The 13,828-nt window shown below is 40.3% G+C and overlaps 1 protein-coding gene across 2 annotated transcripts in view; it reads left to right on the forward strand.

Moving 5' to 3' along the window:
- Positions 1–13,828, forward strand: part of CACHD1 (cache domain containing 1) — a 184,848-nt gene that overhangs the window by 121,385 nt on the left and 49,635 nt on the right. For both annotated transcript variants that reach the window (XM_045027872.1, XM_045027873.1), the window contains exons 5-8: positions 3,357–3,483; positions 6,766–6,910; positions 8,287–8,503; positions 12,588–12,737. In XM_045027872.1, coding sequence (XP_044883807.1) covers positions 3,357–3,483; positions 6,766–6,910; positions 8,287–8,503; positions 12,588–12,737 — 639 coding nt within the window. The remainder of the gene's footprint in view (positions 1–3,356; positions 3,484–6,765; positions 6,911–8,286; positions 8,504–12,587; positions 12,738–13,828) is intronic.

Raw genomic sequence — 13,828 nt, forward strand, 5'->3', positions numbered from 1 at the left:
TATCAACCTTATCATGGACAGACAAGATTATATGTGTTTCTCACTGAGCCATGTCTGTTTTGTTAATGTCATTGGGTATAAATTACTGGCATACAGCTGTTGTGCTGACTTTTTTTGTAGTGTCCGGCAGCTGTTTCTTTTCTAGGATTAAATGTCTACTTAAAGTTTTTAAGTCTCACTTCATAAAGTAAAACTTTGTTGAAACACTTCCTATTTTAATAATGAAGCATGTGCAGTCTAAGGAATGAATGAACATGCTCTAGGTACTGGAGTAGGCTCCTGTCCCCAAGAGCTATATTTTAAGCTCTATTGCTGACTCACTGTATGACCTTGGTCAAGTTACTGTGCTTATTTGGTCCTCACTTTCCATCTGTAAAATGAGTATAATAATGTTAACCTACCATAAAAGGGGTTTGCAAGAGCTTTGGATGAAAAGTGCTATAAAAGTGCCTGGTACAACGACCATGATGGAGATTGATTATAATGAGCAGAATTGTTTTGTGCAAAAAGGACACATAATTTTTAAAATAAAATTGTGTGCCCATAAAGGCCAAAGGGCACAATTACAAGCTAAAGCCATAGCCCAAGGTAGGAGGTTCTGGTGCCACTGCAGCTCAGGAGTGTGGTCATTGTATCCCCATTGGACAGAGAGCTTGTGTTCCCCTGGCAAGCGGCCAGCTTTGCTAACTGGTACAGGGTGACAGGGCCAGGGCTCTGTTCTCTATAGTTCGAGCCCTACCAACTTCACAGTCCATTTTGGTCAAATTCACAGTCATGGGATTTTAAAAATCATAAATTTCATGATTTCAGCTATTTAAATCTGAAATGTCATGGTGTTGTAATTGTAGGGGTCCTGACCCAAAAATAATTGTGTGGTGGTCACAAGGTTATTGTAGGGGGGGGGAAGGGGTTGGCAGTACTGCTATCCTTACTTCTGCATTGCTGCTGGCGATGACACTACCTTCAGAGCTGGGCAGCTGGAGAGTGGTGGCTGCTGGCTAGGAGCCCAGCTCTGAAGGCAGAGCCACCGCCAGCAGCAGTGCAGAAGTAAGAATGGCAGGGTATGGTATTGCCACCCTGACTTCTGCACTGCTGCCTGCAGAGCTGGGCCCTCAATCAGCAGCCACCAATCTCTGGCCTCCCAGCTCTGAAGACAGCAGCGCAGAAGTTAGGATGGCATGGTATGGTATTGCCACCCTTACTTCTGTGCTGCTGCTGGCAGGGCACTGCCTTCAGAGCTGGGCGCCTGGCTAACAGCTGCCGCTCTCTGGCCACCCAGTTCTGAAAGCAGCGTAGAAGTAAGGGTGGCAATATCGCGACCCCCTCTAAAATAACCCTTTGTGACTCTCTCTCTCTCTCTCTCTCTCTCTCTCTCTCTCTCTCTCTCACACACACACACACACACACACACACACACACACACACACACACACACACACACACACACCTCCCTTTTGGGTCAGGACCCCCAATTTGAGAAATGCTGGTCTTCCCCCCGTGAAATTTGTATAGTATAGGATAAAAGCACACAAAAGACCCGATTTCATGGGGGAAGACCAGATTTCATGGTCCGTGACGCGTTTTTCATGGCCATGAATTTGGTAGGGCCCTATCTATAGTGAAGCATTTTCTAGAAGCTTGGAGCAATCCTTGGGTTCAGGGACCACCACTGGTGTCCATCCCTTGCACAAATGAGGGTGTGGTGTAGTTGGGAGAAAGCTTCTTGCATCCCGTCTGGCACACTCTCAGGTCCAGATATTATTGAGCCCTGAATGATGGGAACCATATTTACTGAGAGTTCCGCAAAATATTTGTACCAGATCATGAAAATATATAAACCAGATGATTTTAGCAGATCAGACCATAGCCTCATTAAGGGCCATCTATTAGTTACTTTTTTAGGCTATTTTGAATGTTCAGCGCACTCATGATCTGCCACTGAGAAAAGTAAAAGAACTTTACTTTACAATGCATGGGGGGATTCATGTATAAACTATATAAATAATAGACTTCCCTTTAATTTTTTAACTTATGTTTTCTATAGACACATAGTATCCATTGGATTCTGTATCATCCTGTAGTTAAGGTTCTCTGAACATTTTCCGCCCAAATATTATTTGTAATAGTAGCATTTGCATATAACTTGCTTATCATTGTTTCCATCACAGACTTGAATTTCAAGAAGTGTGTAACCTCAGTCAACAATGTTTTGCAGTCAGTACTGCTAGGCAAGGGGATGGATTTTACTTTTGTGGTGTTGGTTTATTTGTAAAGTGTGTGTGTGTATTCAGCCATTTTCAAGTGAAAGGATTACAAAAGAGCTAGTGGTTTCAGGTGTATTTTTGGGCAATCACTTTAAAAACAGCCTCCTAATTCAGAGCTCCACCACTCCATATTACAGATCAGTGCAGTGCTTCCCATTTTATTTTTGTGGAAACTCCCCCATTGGTGGGTGCGTCTTCCCACTAATGTAGCTTTGTTTGTGTTTTTGTTCACTCTCCCTTCCTCCCCTGTTGGCTTCCTGGTGTTAGGCTGCCCGTGCTCCTGGGAGTGGGCCGAGCTGTGTATCGAAGCAACAAAGTGAAGGTTATTTTGCAGGCTGCTTTCTTGTAGCCATGTACAGATGAACTGCTTTTTCACATTCTTCTAGGCTGGAGGGGAAAGCAGGAGGTATTTCAGGGAGTTGCTCGCAACAGCAGTAGTAAGTTTCCAGTGGGGAGGATTGGTGGTTGTGCAGCTTCATTGCCCTCTTTCCTCCTCTACTGCCTTATGGGCCACTCTTCCCATCATCCCTCAAGTAGGGAAATAATGTACTAGTGCTTTGGGAATTTGGAGGGGGCAATGTTCTATGAGTATTTGAGTGGTTGGGGATTCATCCTTGGGAAAAGTGGTTATTTTGTATGACGCCTTCCAGGAGAAGCTGCATGGACAGAATGGGTCAAAGAGCAGCTTTATGAATTGTATGGAGAATGCAGGAACTAAGGGAATGTCCAGGTGTGCTAAAGGAACTGTTACAATCTGTTACAATTCATTGTATACTAAGAAGTCGAGTTCATGGCAGTGAAACAATGGCTACAGAAAATGTGGTGTTCTCCACAAAAAAATATTCAAGTATTACTGAGGACATGACCAAACTGAACAGTTTGGATTTTAGAAGTTAAATCAGGAACATACATGATTGTGAGACATGAAGTTTTATCTCCCTTCCAATACTACTACTTGTTGTTGGCATTAGGTATTATATTCTTGCTATTTATGCAAACGTGAGGTATTTTGAAGATGCCATGTATCAATGCACACATCTCCTTTGACTTTCCTTTCCAGTCCCATTCATTTTTTTCCTTTTCACTCCATAGTTCTTGCTGACAATCTGAAGTCTAACCCAGGAATTAAATGGCAATACTTTAGCTCAGAAGAAGGCATTTTTACTGTGTTTCCAGCACACAAGTTCCGGTGTAAGGGAAGTTACGAACACCGTAGCAGGTATGATTTTACTTTTTTTGTGTTCAGATGGAACCAAGTGCTAAAATTATATTCTCAAAATATTGTTTTCAATCCAGCATCCCGTTTTTCTAAAAAAATCTTCATGAACGTTGAATCTTTAGGTTGTTCTAAAAATCAGCAAATCAAACTTTCAGTAGAGATTTTACTTGGAAAGATAAAATAAGGTTACCCTCAGACACACTCACCTCTCCCTAGCTTCAGCTTAATAACCTTAACAGCCAGTAAACATTTGTAAGTAATGCCTCAGCCTGCTAACATTTCATAGATGGTAGAGAAACGCAGAAGATGGTAGAAAATCAGTTCTTCATTTCCTGCTAGGAAACGTACTTGAAACTGACAGGGGCGGCTCTATGTTTTTTGCCACCCCAAGCACGGCAGTCAGGCGGCCTTCGGCAGCACACCTGCAGGCAGTCCGCTAGTGATGCGGATTCGGCGGCATTTCTGTGGGTGATCTGCCGCCGATTCTGGGCCTTCGGGTACCCACTGCCAAATTACCGCCAAAGCCGCGGGACCGGCGGACCTCCCGAAGGCATGCCGCCAAAGGCTACCTGACTGCCGCCCTCACGGCGACCGTCATGCCGCCCCCCCGCGGCTTGCCACCCCAGGCACGCACTTGCTGCGCTGGTGCCTGGAGCCTCCCCTGGAAACTGAACAATAAACTAGGGAATAAGTGGTTGGATGATTCAGATAGCCATGCTAATAATCTGTTTATGATGTAACCCTGTTGGAAAGTAGTTTCAGTACAATTTTTTTCCTCCCTGGGCTCTCGTGCCCTTCACTATATGAACTTAGCACCAATGCATAGAGCAACCTGGTGAGAGGTTGTAATATTAAGTTATTCCTACAATTGAATTTCACATCCACCATTTTGAAATGTCTACTCCTTTGCAAGTGCTGTAATGCAGTTACTGGGCCTGATCTTGCAATCATTTCTCGGAAGGAACTCCCCACTGGTTGCAGTGGGAAGTTCTGCCTGTCTGGAGACTGCAGGATTGAGGCCTACTTCCCTTCTGCAGAAAGGCCTCTGAATTCTCCTAGTTACATTTTTTTTTTTAAAATGCATGGTTAACATTGAAAGTAATGGACTACTTAGGAAGGCCTTACAGCTTTGTAATTTGCTTGCCAGCATAAGAAGGCACCTCGTGGTGGTCTTTTGAGAAAATCTAGTCGCCTTTGACTCTCTCCTTGTATATTAGCTAACCTTGCTGGATAATGAATCTTACTGAGGAGATATTAGTTCATACAGGAATATTTCCATATAAGAGAGAGACGATCATAGAGACTGAAAAATGTGTTTTGCTTATCTGTCAAAATTGAGCAATCTAATCTAATATGTAGGTGTTCACGCCATAGTCATCATCATATGATCTGAGTGGCTGGGCTTGTTTGAACATACTATGGTGTGAGAAGGGTGTGGTGTAAAGATTGAGAGCCAAGAATACTTGAGTTCTAATCTCAGATCTGACAAAGACTTCCTCTGACCTTGTGCAAATTACTCAATCTCTGCTTCAATTTCTCTATAAGTAAATTAGAAATATTTTTTACCAGTATTTACCTGAGAGGCTTTATTGGATGAACTAGTTAACCTTTAAGTGCTTTGAAGATCAGAAGTACTGTGTGGTATTAATACCACTGTAGAGCTGCAGCCTATTCTATAATTAAGAACTGGTTTGTGCCAGCTGTTTATTTCAATACTTTTTCTAAAATATTCTGCATTTCCTCTAATAAGACTTCTGTGGGTGATTTTGATGTACTAAAAATTAGATCCCAAAACTCATGCTTAAAGTCAAGTAGTTTTAGGACAACGCTAACAGGAAAAAGGATTCTGTTGTTTTTACTTCCTATTCAAGATCCTTCTAATTTGTTCCAGCTTTGAGACCCTGAAAAGAGATCTTTGGTAAATCTTTCTCACATACCTCACGGTATCAAACTATATCTGAACATTTCACCAAGTAGTATATTTTGATGTTGGCAAACATACACACAAAAACGCTAAGTGCCTTTAGCAGACTTTGACAAATTTTGATAATCCAGTTTAAAAATGCACAGATAAGAAGGGCTTGTGGAGCATGACCTATGTGCATTACATTCCAATGCATTCATAAAAAAGCCCTTCCTGGCAGGAGCCTTATTCTCATTGTGATAAACCAAACCTACTGTGCTAATGCAATTATACACAGCTTGCACAGATTTTTACTTGTCATGAAACCAGCAAACATCCAGTATTGTATTTATCTCTCCATATGGTCAAGATTGACTGCATCAAGCGTTCATCATGTCACTCTTACTCATTCTGTTTCCAAAATCTTTGTGCTGTGTATGCTGAGATAGTTACAGACAGTTTCCCTGAACACTGTCACCGCTGATGCTTTAACAAAACAGTTCATTTACTGCAAGTTGCTGGTTGATAACTAAGGCCGAATGTTCCAAAATTAGCGCCTAAAATTGAGCACCTACATAAGTAGACACCCAAATAAGAGACCTGATTATTAGTGGTGCTGAGCACCCACAACTCTCATTAGAGTCAGTGGGAGTTGAGCATTCAGGATCTCTAAAGAGCAAGCCCTTTTTATTTAAGTGCCTTAATCAGGATTTAGGTGCCAAATCTGCAGGTACTTACACTTAACCATTTGGTCTAAATATTCTAGCCACGGTGTCAGTTGTGTGGATCATTCTGTAGTAGCTGGAATCTTCTTTAGTCAGTTATTGTGCAGGGGACTTGTTCAGACTGTGTCACTGAGTTAATACACTTATAAAAAAATTACAGGTTGTAGAACCTCTGGACGTCCATCTGCCAAAACAGTCATTGTGTGGCCTTGTTATTGTCCTCCTGCTTCCCTGTCATTTGTCAATTGTCATTGCATGATGTATGAAATTAGGCTCCAATCATGCAAACATTTATGTGCAAACTTAACTTGACTCGCATGAATCATCTCTTTGACTTCAGTGGAACTACTCAAAGGCATGAAGTAAAAAGTAAGTGATTGCAGGATTTGGACTTTAGATTGTAAACTCTTTGGGGCACGGACCTTATCTCACTCTCTTTGTGAACCCTGCTACCTGACTAATGCTTCCCAGCCCTGCAACCCTACTCGCAAACTCATTAGGTTAAGTTTTTCAAGGTATTCTTCGCTAATGTAAAATTTCATGAAGCCAAGCAAATATTCCTTTTTTCTTTTCCTTTTCTTTTCAGTTGTATGCTACTATGGAAACTGTGAGCTGAGAGGTCATCATGATGTCAATATGTTTGTGTCATTTCAGGCCTGTCTATGTCTCTACGGTTAGGCCCCAGTCTAAGCACATAGTTATCATTGTGGATCATGGGGCTTCAGTCACAGAGACACAACTCCAAATTGCCAAAGATGCAGCTCAGGTTATTCTGAGCTCTATAGATGAACATGATAAGGTGAGTTTGCACTAAGCCACTAGTGTGTCTTTCCTTAGTTTTAACCATCCAGGGTGGGGGGGAGGGGAAGCAGAGGATTGTTTACATTTATCTAAAACAAAATCATTTTTCTGAGTTATTTATCTGTAATGCTTTCAGCTTTTTAGGAAACATTTTGTAACCATTTTTGTAATGGGAAGCATTGTGAATACAGTGCATTAGGTGCAGGACCAGATGTTAGGAGAGCTGTGTACTAATCCCAACTCTACCATTTGGCACACTAAGTGGCCTTGGGCAAATCATTTAACCTCTGAGACCATTTTCCAGGCTGTGAAATGAAGATAATTTACTTCACTACCTTACGGGATGGTGTGAAACATAATTAATGTCTGCAAAGCTCCTAGAGAGTTTAGATAAGAGAAGAGGATGGCTAAAGCACAGGGACTGGGTTCCATTTTGCAGCTATGTTGCAGACATTCTGCATGATATTGGGGTCACTTTAGCTTTCTCTGCCTTAATTTTTTTCATCTGTAATATAGGAATAAGACTTAATACATGGAAAGAGTTTTAAAATCCTATGTAGAAGGTACTATGGTTCCAATTCAGCAGAATACTTAAGTATGCGCTTAAAGTTAAACATGTGCTTAATTGTTTTGCTGAATCAAGGAGTATATGAAGGAGAAATATTTATTATAAGTTAAAACAACACTTTTATTAATTATGCAGTAACTTGGTAATTTTGAAATCTGTTTTACAGGCACACATTTACTGCTGTTGCAGTATGCAGCGGTGTTCTTATTCTGTCACTACTTTTGCATCAGTCATAGCTCATAATAAAGTATGCCACTTATTTCATAAACTGTATCTTACTGATACATTTAATAGTGCAAGGATTATCACTACTTTCTTTAATTTATCCATAGGATAAAAAGTGGTGGTGAATTTGGCTCACTTTCAATAAAATATTAAAAGTACAGTAAGTTAGTATAGAGCTCATTATGTTTGCCTATGGAAATTTCCTAGTTTTTTTCCACAAGCGCTCCATTTTTCTGTAGGTACTGGAGATTTATTGAAAATGCTCTCTGCAGATTTGGGGTTGAGATATCTATAGCTTGCTCAGATTTTTTGCCTATGAGAGTATGGTAACTATTATGTGTGAGCAGAATGAAGCAGATTTCATCTGGAAAAAAAAGGCCAAAGTCTCTTTTTACCTTAATCAGCATAAGTCTAATCCTTTTCAAATGTGTGATGGATTTATGCCTCAAGCATGTTATTTTTTAACAATTGATTTTAAATCCACAGAAACTCGTCTGTTGGCTTATCATTGTGTGTGCTATATCAGTACATAAAGAATTATAAATGGTAAAATAATCCAATATATTTTCTTCTCTTTTAAGATCTCAGTGCTAACCGTGGCAGACACAGTAAGAACCTGCTCACTGGATCAGTGCTATAAGACATTTTTGTCTCCTGCCACTAGTGAGACAAAAAGGAAGATGTCCACCTTCGTTAGCAATATAAAGTCATCCGACAACCCTACCCAACATGCAGTGGGATTTCAAAAGGCTTTTCAATTAATACGAAATACTAACAATGGCACAAAACTGCAAGGAAGTAAGTCTGTTTTTATACAATCTTTTATATTATTTTTTTTAAGTTTGCATATTTCTTTTTTTTGTCTGAATTGCTCACCTTGACAGGAGCCTGGGCAGGGCAGTGTGTTATTAAAAGTATTTACCATTTCGATCAAATAGCATATACTGGATTTTAAATCCACTTACTTAGTGGTTGCTGAAATTGTTCATTACATTTCATTTGCTTCTTCCATCCACTGTCCTTTACCTCCCTTATTATCTGTAATATGTAATTATGGGGATGAGTTGCCAGATCTTTGAATTATTTCCCAGATGTGGATCCTTTTTAATGGTAATCATTAGCACAGCAAACTTCTTTCACTGTCAGGTAAAATTCCCATTTGCACAGATGTGCTCTGGCTATGTAAAATCCTTGGGAACGTATTAATATTTCTCATTTTAAAAAAATCATTCACAGAGAACAACCACTGTGCCTGAAATATATGATATTTATATGTATATGTGAGGGAGGCCTAACTGTTTTCTCACTCATCAAAGAAAATCAGCTTGAATTTTTGTGAGTAAAGACATGTAGAGTTACTCATATCTAGTCCCATGCTTTCTATTTGGCTTCAAAAATAAATACACAGTAGCCAAACTAACAAAGATGTCTGGGAGAAGGTAAAGTGGGTGGCAGATTCTACTGCCCAGAAGGCTTTTTTTTTCCTTTTCCTAAAGGAGGGGTGGGAGTTAAGACTTATGTTCTCTAGTAACTGATTGCATTCAGATTGAGTACACCTCTACCCCAATATAACGCTGTCTTCGGGAGCCAAAAAATCTTACCACATTCTAGGGGAAATCGCGTTATATTGAACTTGCTTTGATCTGCCAGAGTGCGCAGCCCCGCCCTCCTGGAGCACTGCTTTACCGCGTTATATCGGAATTCGTATTATACTGGGTTGCGTTATATCGGGGTAGAGGTGTATTTTTTCCATCAAGCACTGTCACATTTTCTCAGCCATTTCCACATTCCCAGTGCAGGGTGGAGAAACTGGACTAATTTGGGGGTTTGGTCAGTTTGATTTTGGATGTACATTAAGGGCTCATTCCAGTCCCTTTTCAAGTGAATAGGAGTCTTCCCATTGTTTCAATTGGGCTTTGGAGAGACCCTTAACTGAAACTTACTATTAAGAAAGCAATAACACACATCCAAAGAGCCTAATCCAGAGCAATGGAGTGAACTGTGCTCCCATTTCACTTTGTACTCCTCTAGATTGTTAAGCACTGGGATCTGTTGAGCTCTAGGCCCAACATATCTGAGGCTATCTTGTATTTATGTCTAGTTCGGCTCAAACATAGGTTTTGTCAAGGGCAGGCTTTTAACTTCTGACAAAGTGAGGGAAGTGTAGCGGCCTGGTGATGATAAATCTAATGCAGCTGAAGTTGGCTGGAGTAAGTCTTGCTTAGTTATTTCAAAGAACGTTGGCTATAGATTCTGGCTCATGTACGTAGCATTCCATGTGTATTGGGAATAGAAGATACTGGCATGTTCTGCCGTGTGAAAATACATGGATTTATTTCAGTTTCATGCATAATACTTGTTATATTTTAGGCACTGGTACATAAGGACACATTATTTGAAGCTCAAAGTTCAGTGCACATTCTCTCCTTTTAAGGTTATGTGTGAGAACAAAAGAATCTTAAAGATTTATAATGTGTACAGCAAACCTGAGAACCTGAGCGACAGGACAAAATGATTCTGAGAAGAGGATGTGTGATGCACTTCCATTTTCTTGTAAACAATCTTCTTGTTTATTTTTTGTTTCTGGTACAAAAAGAAACAAGACAATATTATTCTTTTTTACTGTGAATTTTTAATGTCCTGTTTCCTAAAAGAATCTGCAGGCATGTCAGAGAAACCATTCACATGCAGAAAAGTAAATTAATAATGGAAAAAGCTGAGGCATTTCTGGTGTGTAAGATAAGAATTATACTGAAAAGATGGACGTTTCTGCGTTCCCCAGCCTTCTGCCAATATTAATTATATTGGTGTCACCAGCAGCTCAGTAATTATTTTACATTCATGTGGTGCCTTTAATCCCAAAGTATTGTAAAGTGCTTTGCAAATGGTATATATACACCACAGCACAGAACTCCTGTAGCTTCTGGATTTACAGGACGCACCAGGTGGATGAGTAATGCACAGCCTGCTCCACAAGTGGAGAAAATTTAAAGACTAGGCTCTTGGGAGAGTTAAGGGCTTTGTATTGTAAAATTTTTGTTTGTTTTTTCCCCAGTGCTATTGTAGGAAGGAAAATGCGGTTCCTTAACTGTATAGGAGAACCAGCTAATAATTGTCATAAACCCTTTCCCGGAAATAAGAGGATACTCCTGGAGGAGTGTTTTTTTAAAACCAGATTAGATTTAAAAGCTGTCTCTAGTTAAAGGGTGGGGTGAGGGGAAGGGGGAAATAAAAAAGGAAAGGAAAATAGAAGTTGCAGGTGCTTCTTTGCATCAAAAAACACTTTTGATTTAAATCGTTTTCAGGCCATTAGTTCAGAACACACAAAACAGCGAACTGGTGTTAAAAAAATATATATTTTTTTTTAAATCAGTCGGGCAAGACATGACATTTCCACCAAAGCACGTAAATTCAGAGGTAAGCGAGCTGTCTTTCAGTAATGTGCTCCAGTGTGCTTTGGTGTTGTAGGACCAATGTATGATCCCTAACTGATACATAAGATGCTTTAAATGCTGAAGTATAAGATGGAGTGTAAGCATTGATTTGAATTTCCTTGAGGCTTTGAGATAGGCCATTAACATAAAACATGCTTTACAGCTTGAAAAATATGTTGATATGTGTTCAGTCTAAGTAGGGCAAAATGACTTAGTGATGAATGGTAAGTATGTGTCATGTCTTATTCTTCAAACATTATACTACCTGTAACATATAATGTTGCATTTCCATAGTGCCTTCCATCCTTTAGGATCCCAAAGATCAAGTGATGGTGGTGGTGTTTATTATTGTTTGTTTATTATTGTATTACCATACTACATAGGAGCCCTGGTCATGGATCCCATTGTTCTAGGAGCTGTACAAACACATAAGCCATAGATTAAATTCTGACTGCCTGAGCACTGCAGGGGGTGAGGGTGTAAGAATCTTTTTCCCCCACATTACCATTGTACACCCCTTCACTTAGGCAGCCAAAATGCCAACATAGACGTCATCTCAAGTTAGTGCGACCAGAGACATTCCACCCCAAAATGGGGTTGTATTGGGAATAGGTGGGAGACATGGTGGGTGATCACAGACAGGTGGTGGCCAAAGTACAAACGGAGGTGTAAGAGTTACTTTTACAGACAGCTGGTGACAACTGCCACTAGTGCAGTAACCCTCCACACAACTCCTGCGTTAGCTGGAAAGCCACCAAGAGCTCTTTAAATATAGGAATCACTCATCCATCCCTGGAGTGGGACATAGCAGACATTTCACTATTTAGCAGTGTAGGACAAAAAGTGAAGAATACTCCAACCAGGCAAAATGACATGGAGATCTAAGGTAGGCAAAATGTAATTACCTATAGGGAAATTTTATTATTGGGGGCTAACACCTCAACTCCTGCCACAGGACCTTGAGTAACTACATGCACCTTAGGTCTCAGCTAAGAGAAGGCTCAGGGCTGTCCCTGTTGGATGAAGCTATCCCTTTCAAGGGAGGAGTGTCACTATATTGAATCACCGGAAGAACTTCCTGCAGGGCTCTGTGTTTCTTGAATGTTTCCCTTCCATGTTCTGACCAGGACAGAACTTGTCTAGCCCAAGAAATCTGGTGAGGTCACAGCCTGGACTAGAAAATTATATAGTGTGTTAGAATGTGTGAGCTGAAACTCGTGAATCTTTGTTAGCTGAAACTGTGGGAACTGAAAGTGCATTGAGAATTATAAAGGCCTTCACAACCACACAGTGAGTGTTTTCATCCATTTCATCCACTCTTATAAGTAAGGTTGTTGATAACGTCACATTTATCTTCTTTTACTGACATAAGGATTTTTACTGCATTGCTGAATGTCTCAAGTAAATTGGAATCTAATATACTGTCTGCCATATATATTTCTGATTAGATACAGATATGGTCATAATTTACCTGTCAGCTGGGATTACATCAAAAGATGCTTCAGATGATGATAAAAAGGCTACTCTCCATGTCATCAATGAAGAGAATAGTTTCCTCAATAACTCAGTAATGATTCTCACTTATGCACTCATGAACGGTAAGAAATGTGTGCCAAATTTCTGGTAGATTAAAATTCTCTAGTAACCCAGTGCAGTGTTATTCTGTGTCTGTTTGAAAGGGTCAAAAGTGAGTTTTGGCCCTTAGAATCCAGAGGTCATTACCCAAATTATAACAGTTTCCTATTTGGGGCATAAAACTACTTAGCCATATGTTTGGAAACCGAAACTCAAATGATCTGATTTATATATGTTGCCTGAAATGCCGACTGCCAAGCACCATGGGGCAAATTCAATACATGGTGTAACTGTAGACTTTGCTGGAGCCTCACCCTCTGACACCAAGACTGAATTTGGAAGAGTTTCCCTATTAAGGCCCCAATTCAGCAAACATGTAAGCATGTGTTTAGCTCCTATTGATATCAATGGGATTTAAGTCTGAGCTTGAATTCAGGCATGTGCTTAAGTGCTTTGCTGAACTGGGTCTTAAGTCAAGAATAAAGTTAACTGTACACACTGACACAGTGGAATCATAGTCCTTTTTTCAAAAATACCTGTAGCACAGAAATCAGTAGACTGTGTTATTAGCATGGGTTGCACACACACCCCATCCAGGGAAGCTTATACCTGGCCTGTGCATGCAACCCACACTAACACACTGTATGGCTATATAGCAGTTCAAATTCCCATTTGGGTCCCCACTTTCAAGAATTCCCTTTGTTAGGTCGTCTGCAGCGACCGAATCCTGGCACATCTGTATCTAAAAGCATGAGACTCTGTTGCTTGAGCTAAAGGATAAGGTCTATTAACTCCAAGGCTGCATAGCAGATTCATAAATCTCTACATGGACTAGCCACTGGTGGGAGACAATGGGTTACACAAAGTTCTCTGTTTTAAAAAAAAATGGTAAAAAATATCTAAATAGTGACGTGGAGCAGCCATCTTGAGTTTCTGTACAGTGGAAGATTATCTGAGTGGACACCTTTAAATCCTACAGTGACGGATTATACCTACATTAGTGACTGGTTGGGTGAATTATAAACAGTACTCCACACTTCCACTTAAATAGGCATTCACCATGTTCAGACTAACCGCATGAGCTGGCAACACAAAGTACGTCCTGTACTGTAGT

The sequence above is a fragment of the Mauremys mutica genome, chromosome 8 (genome assembly GCF_020497125.1).
Source record: "Mauremys mutica isolate MM-2020 ecotype Southern chromosome 8, ASM2049712v1, whole genome shotgun sequence".
NCBI lineage: Eukaryota > Metazoa > Chordata > Testudines > Geoemydidae > Mauremys > Mauremys mutica.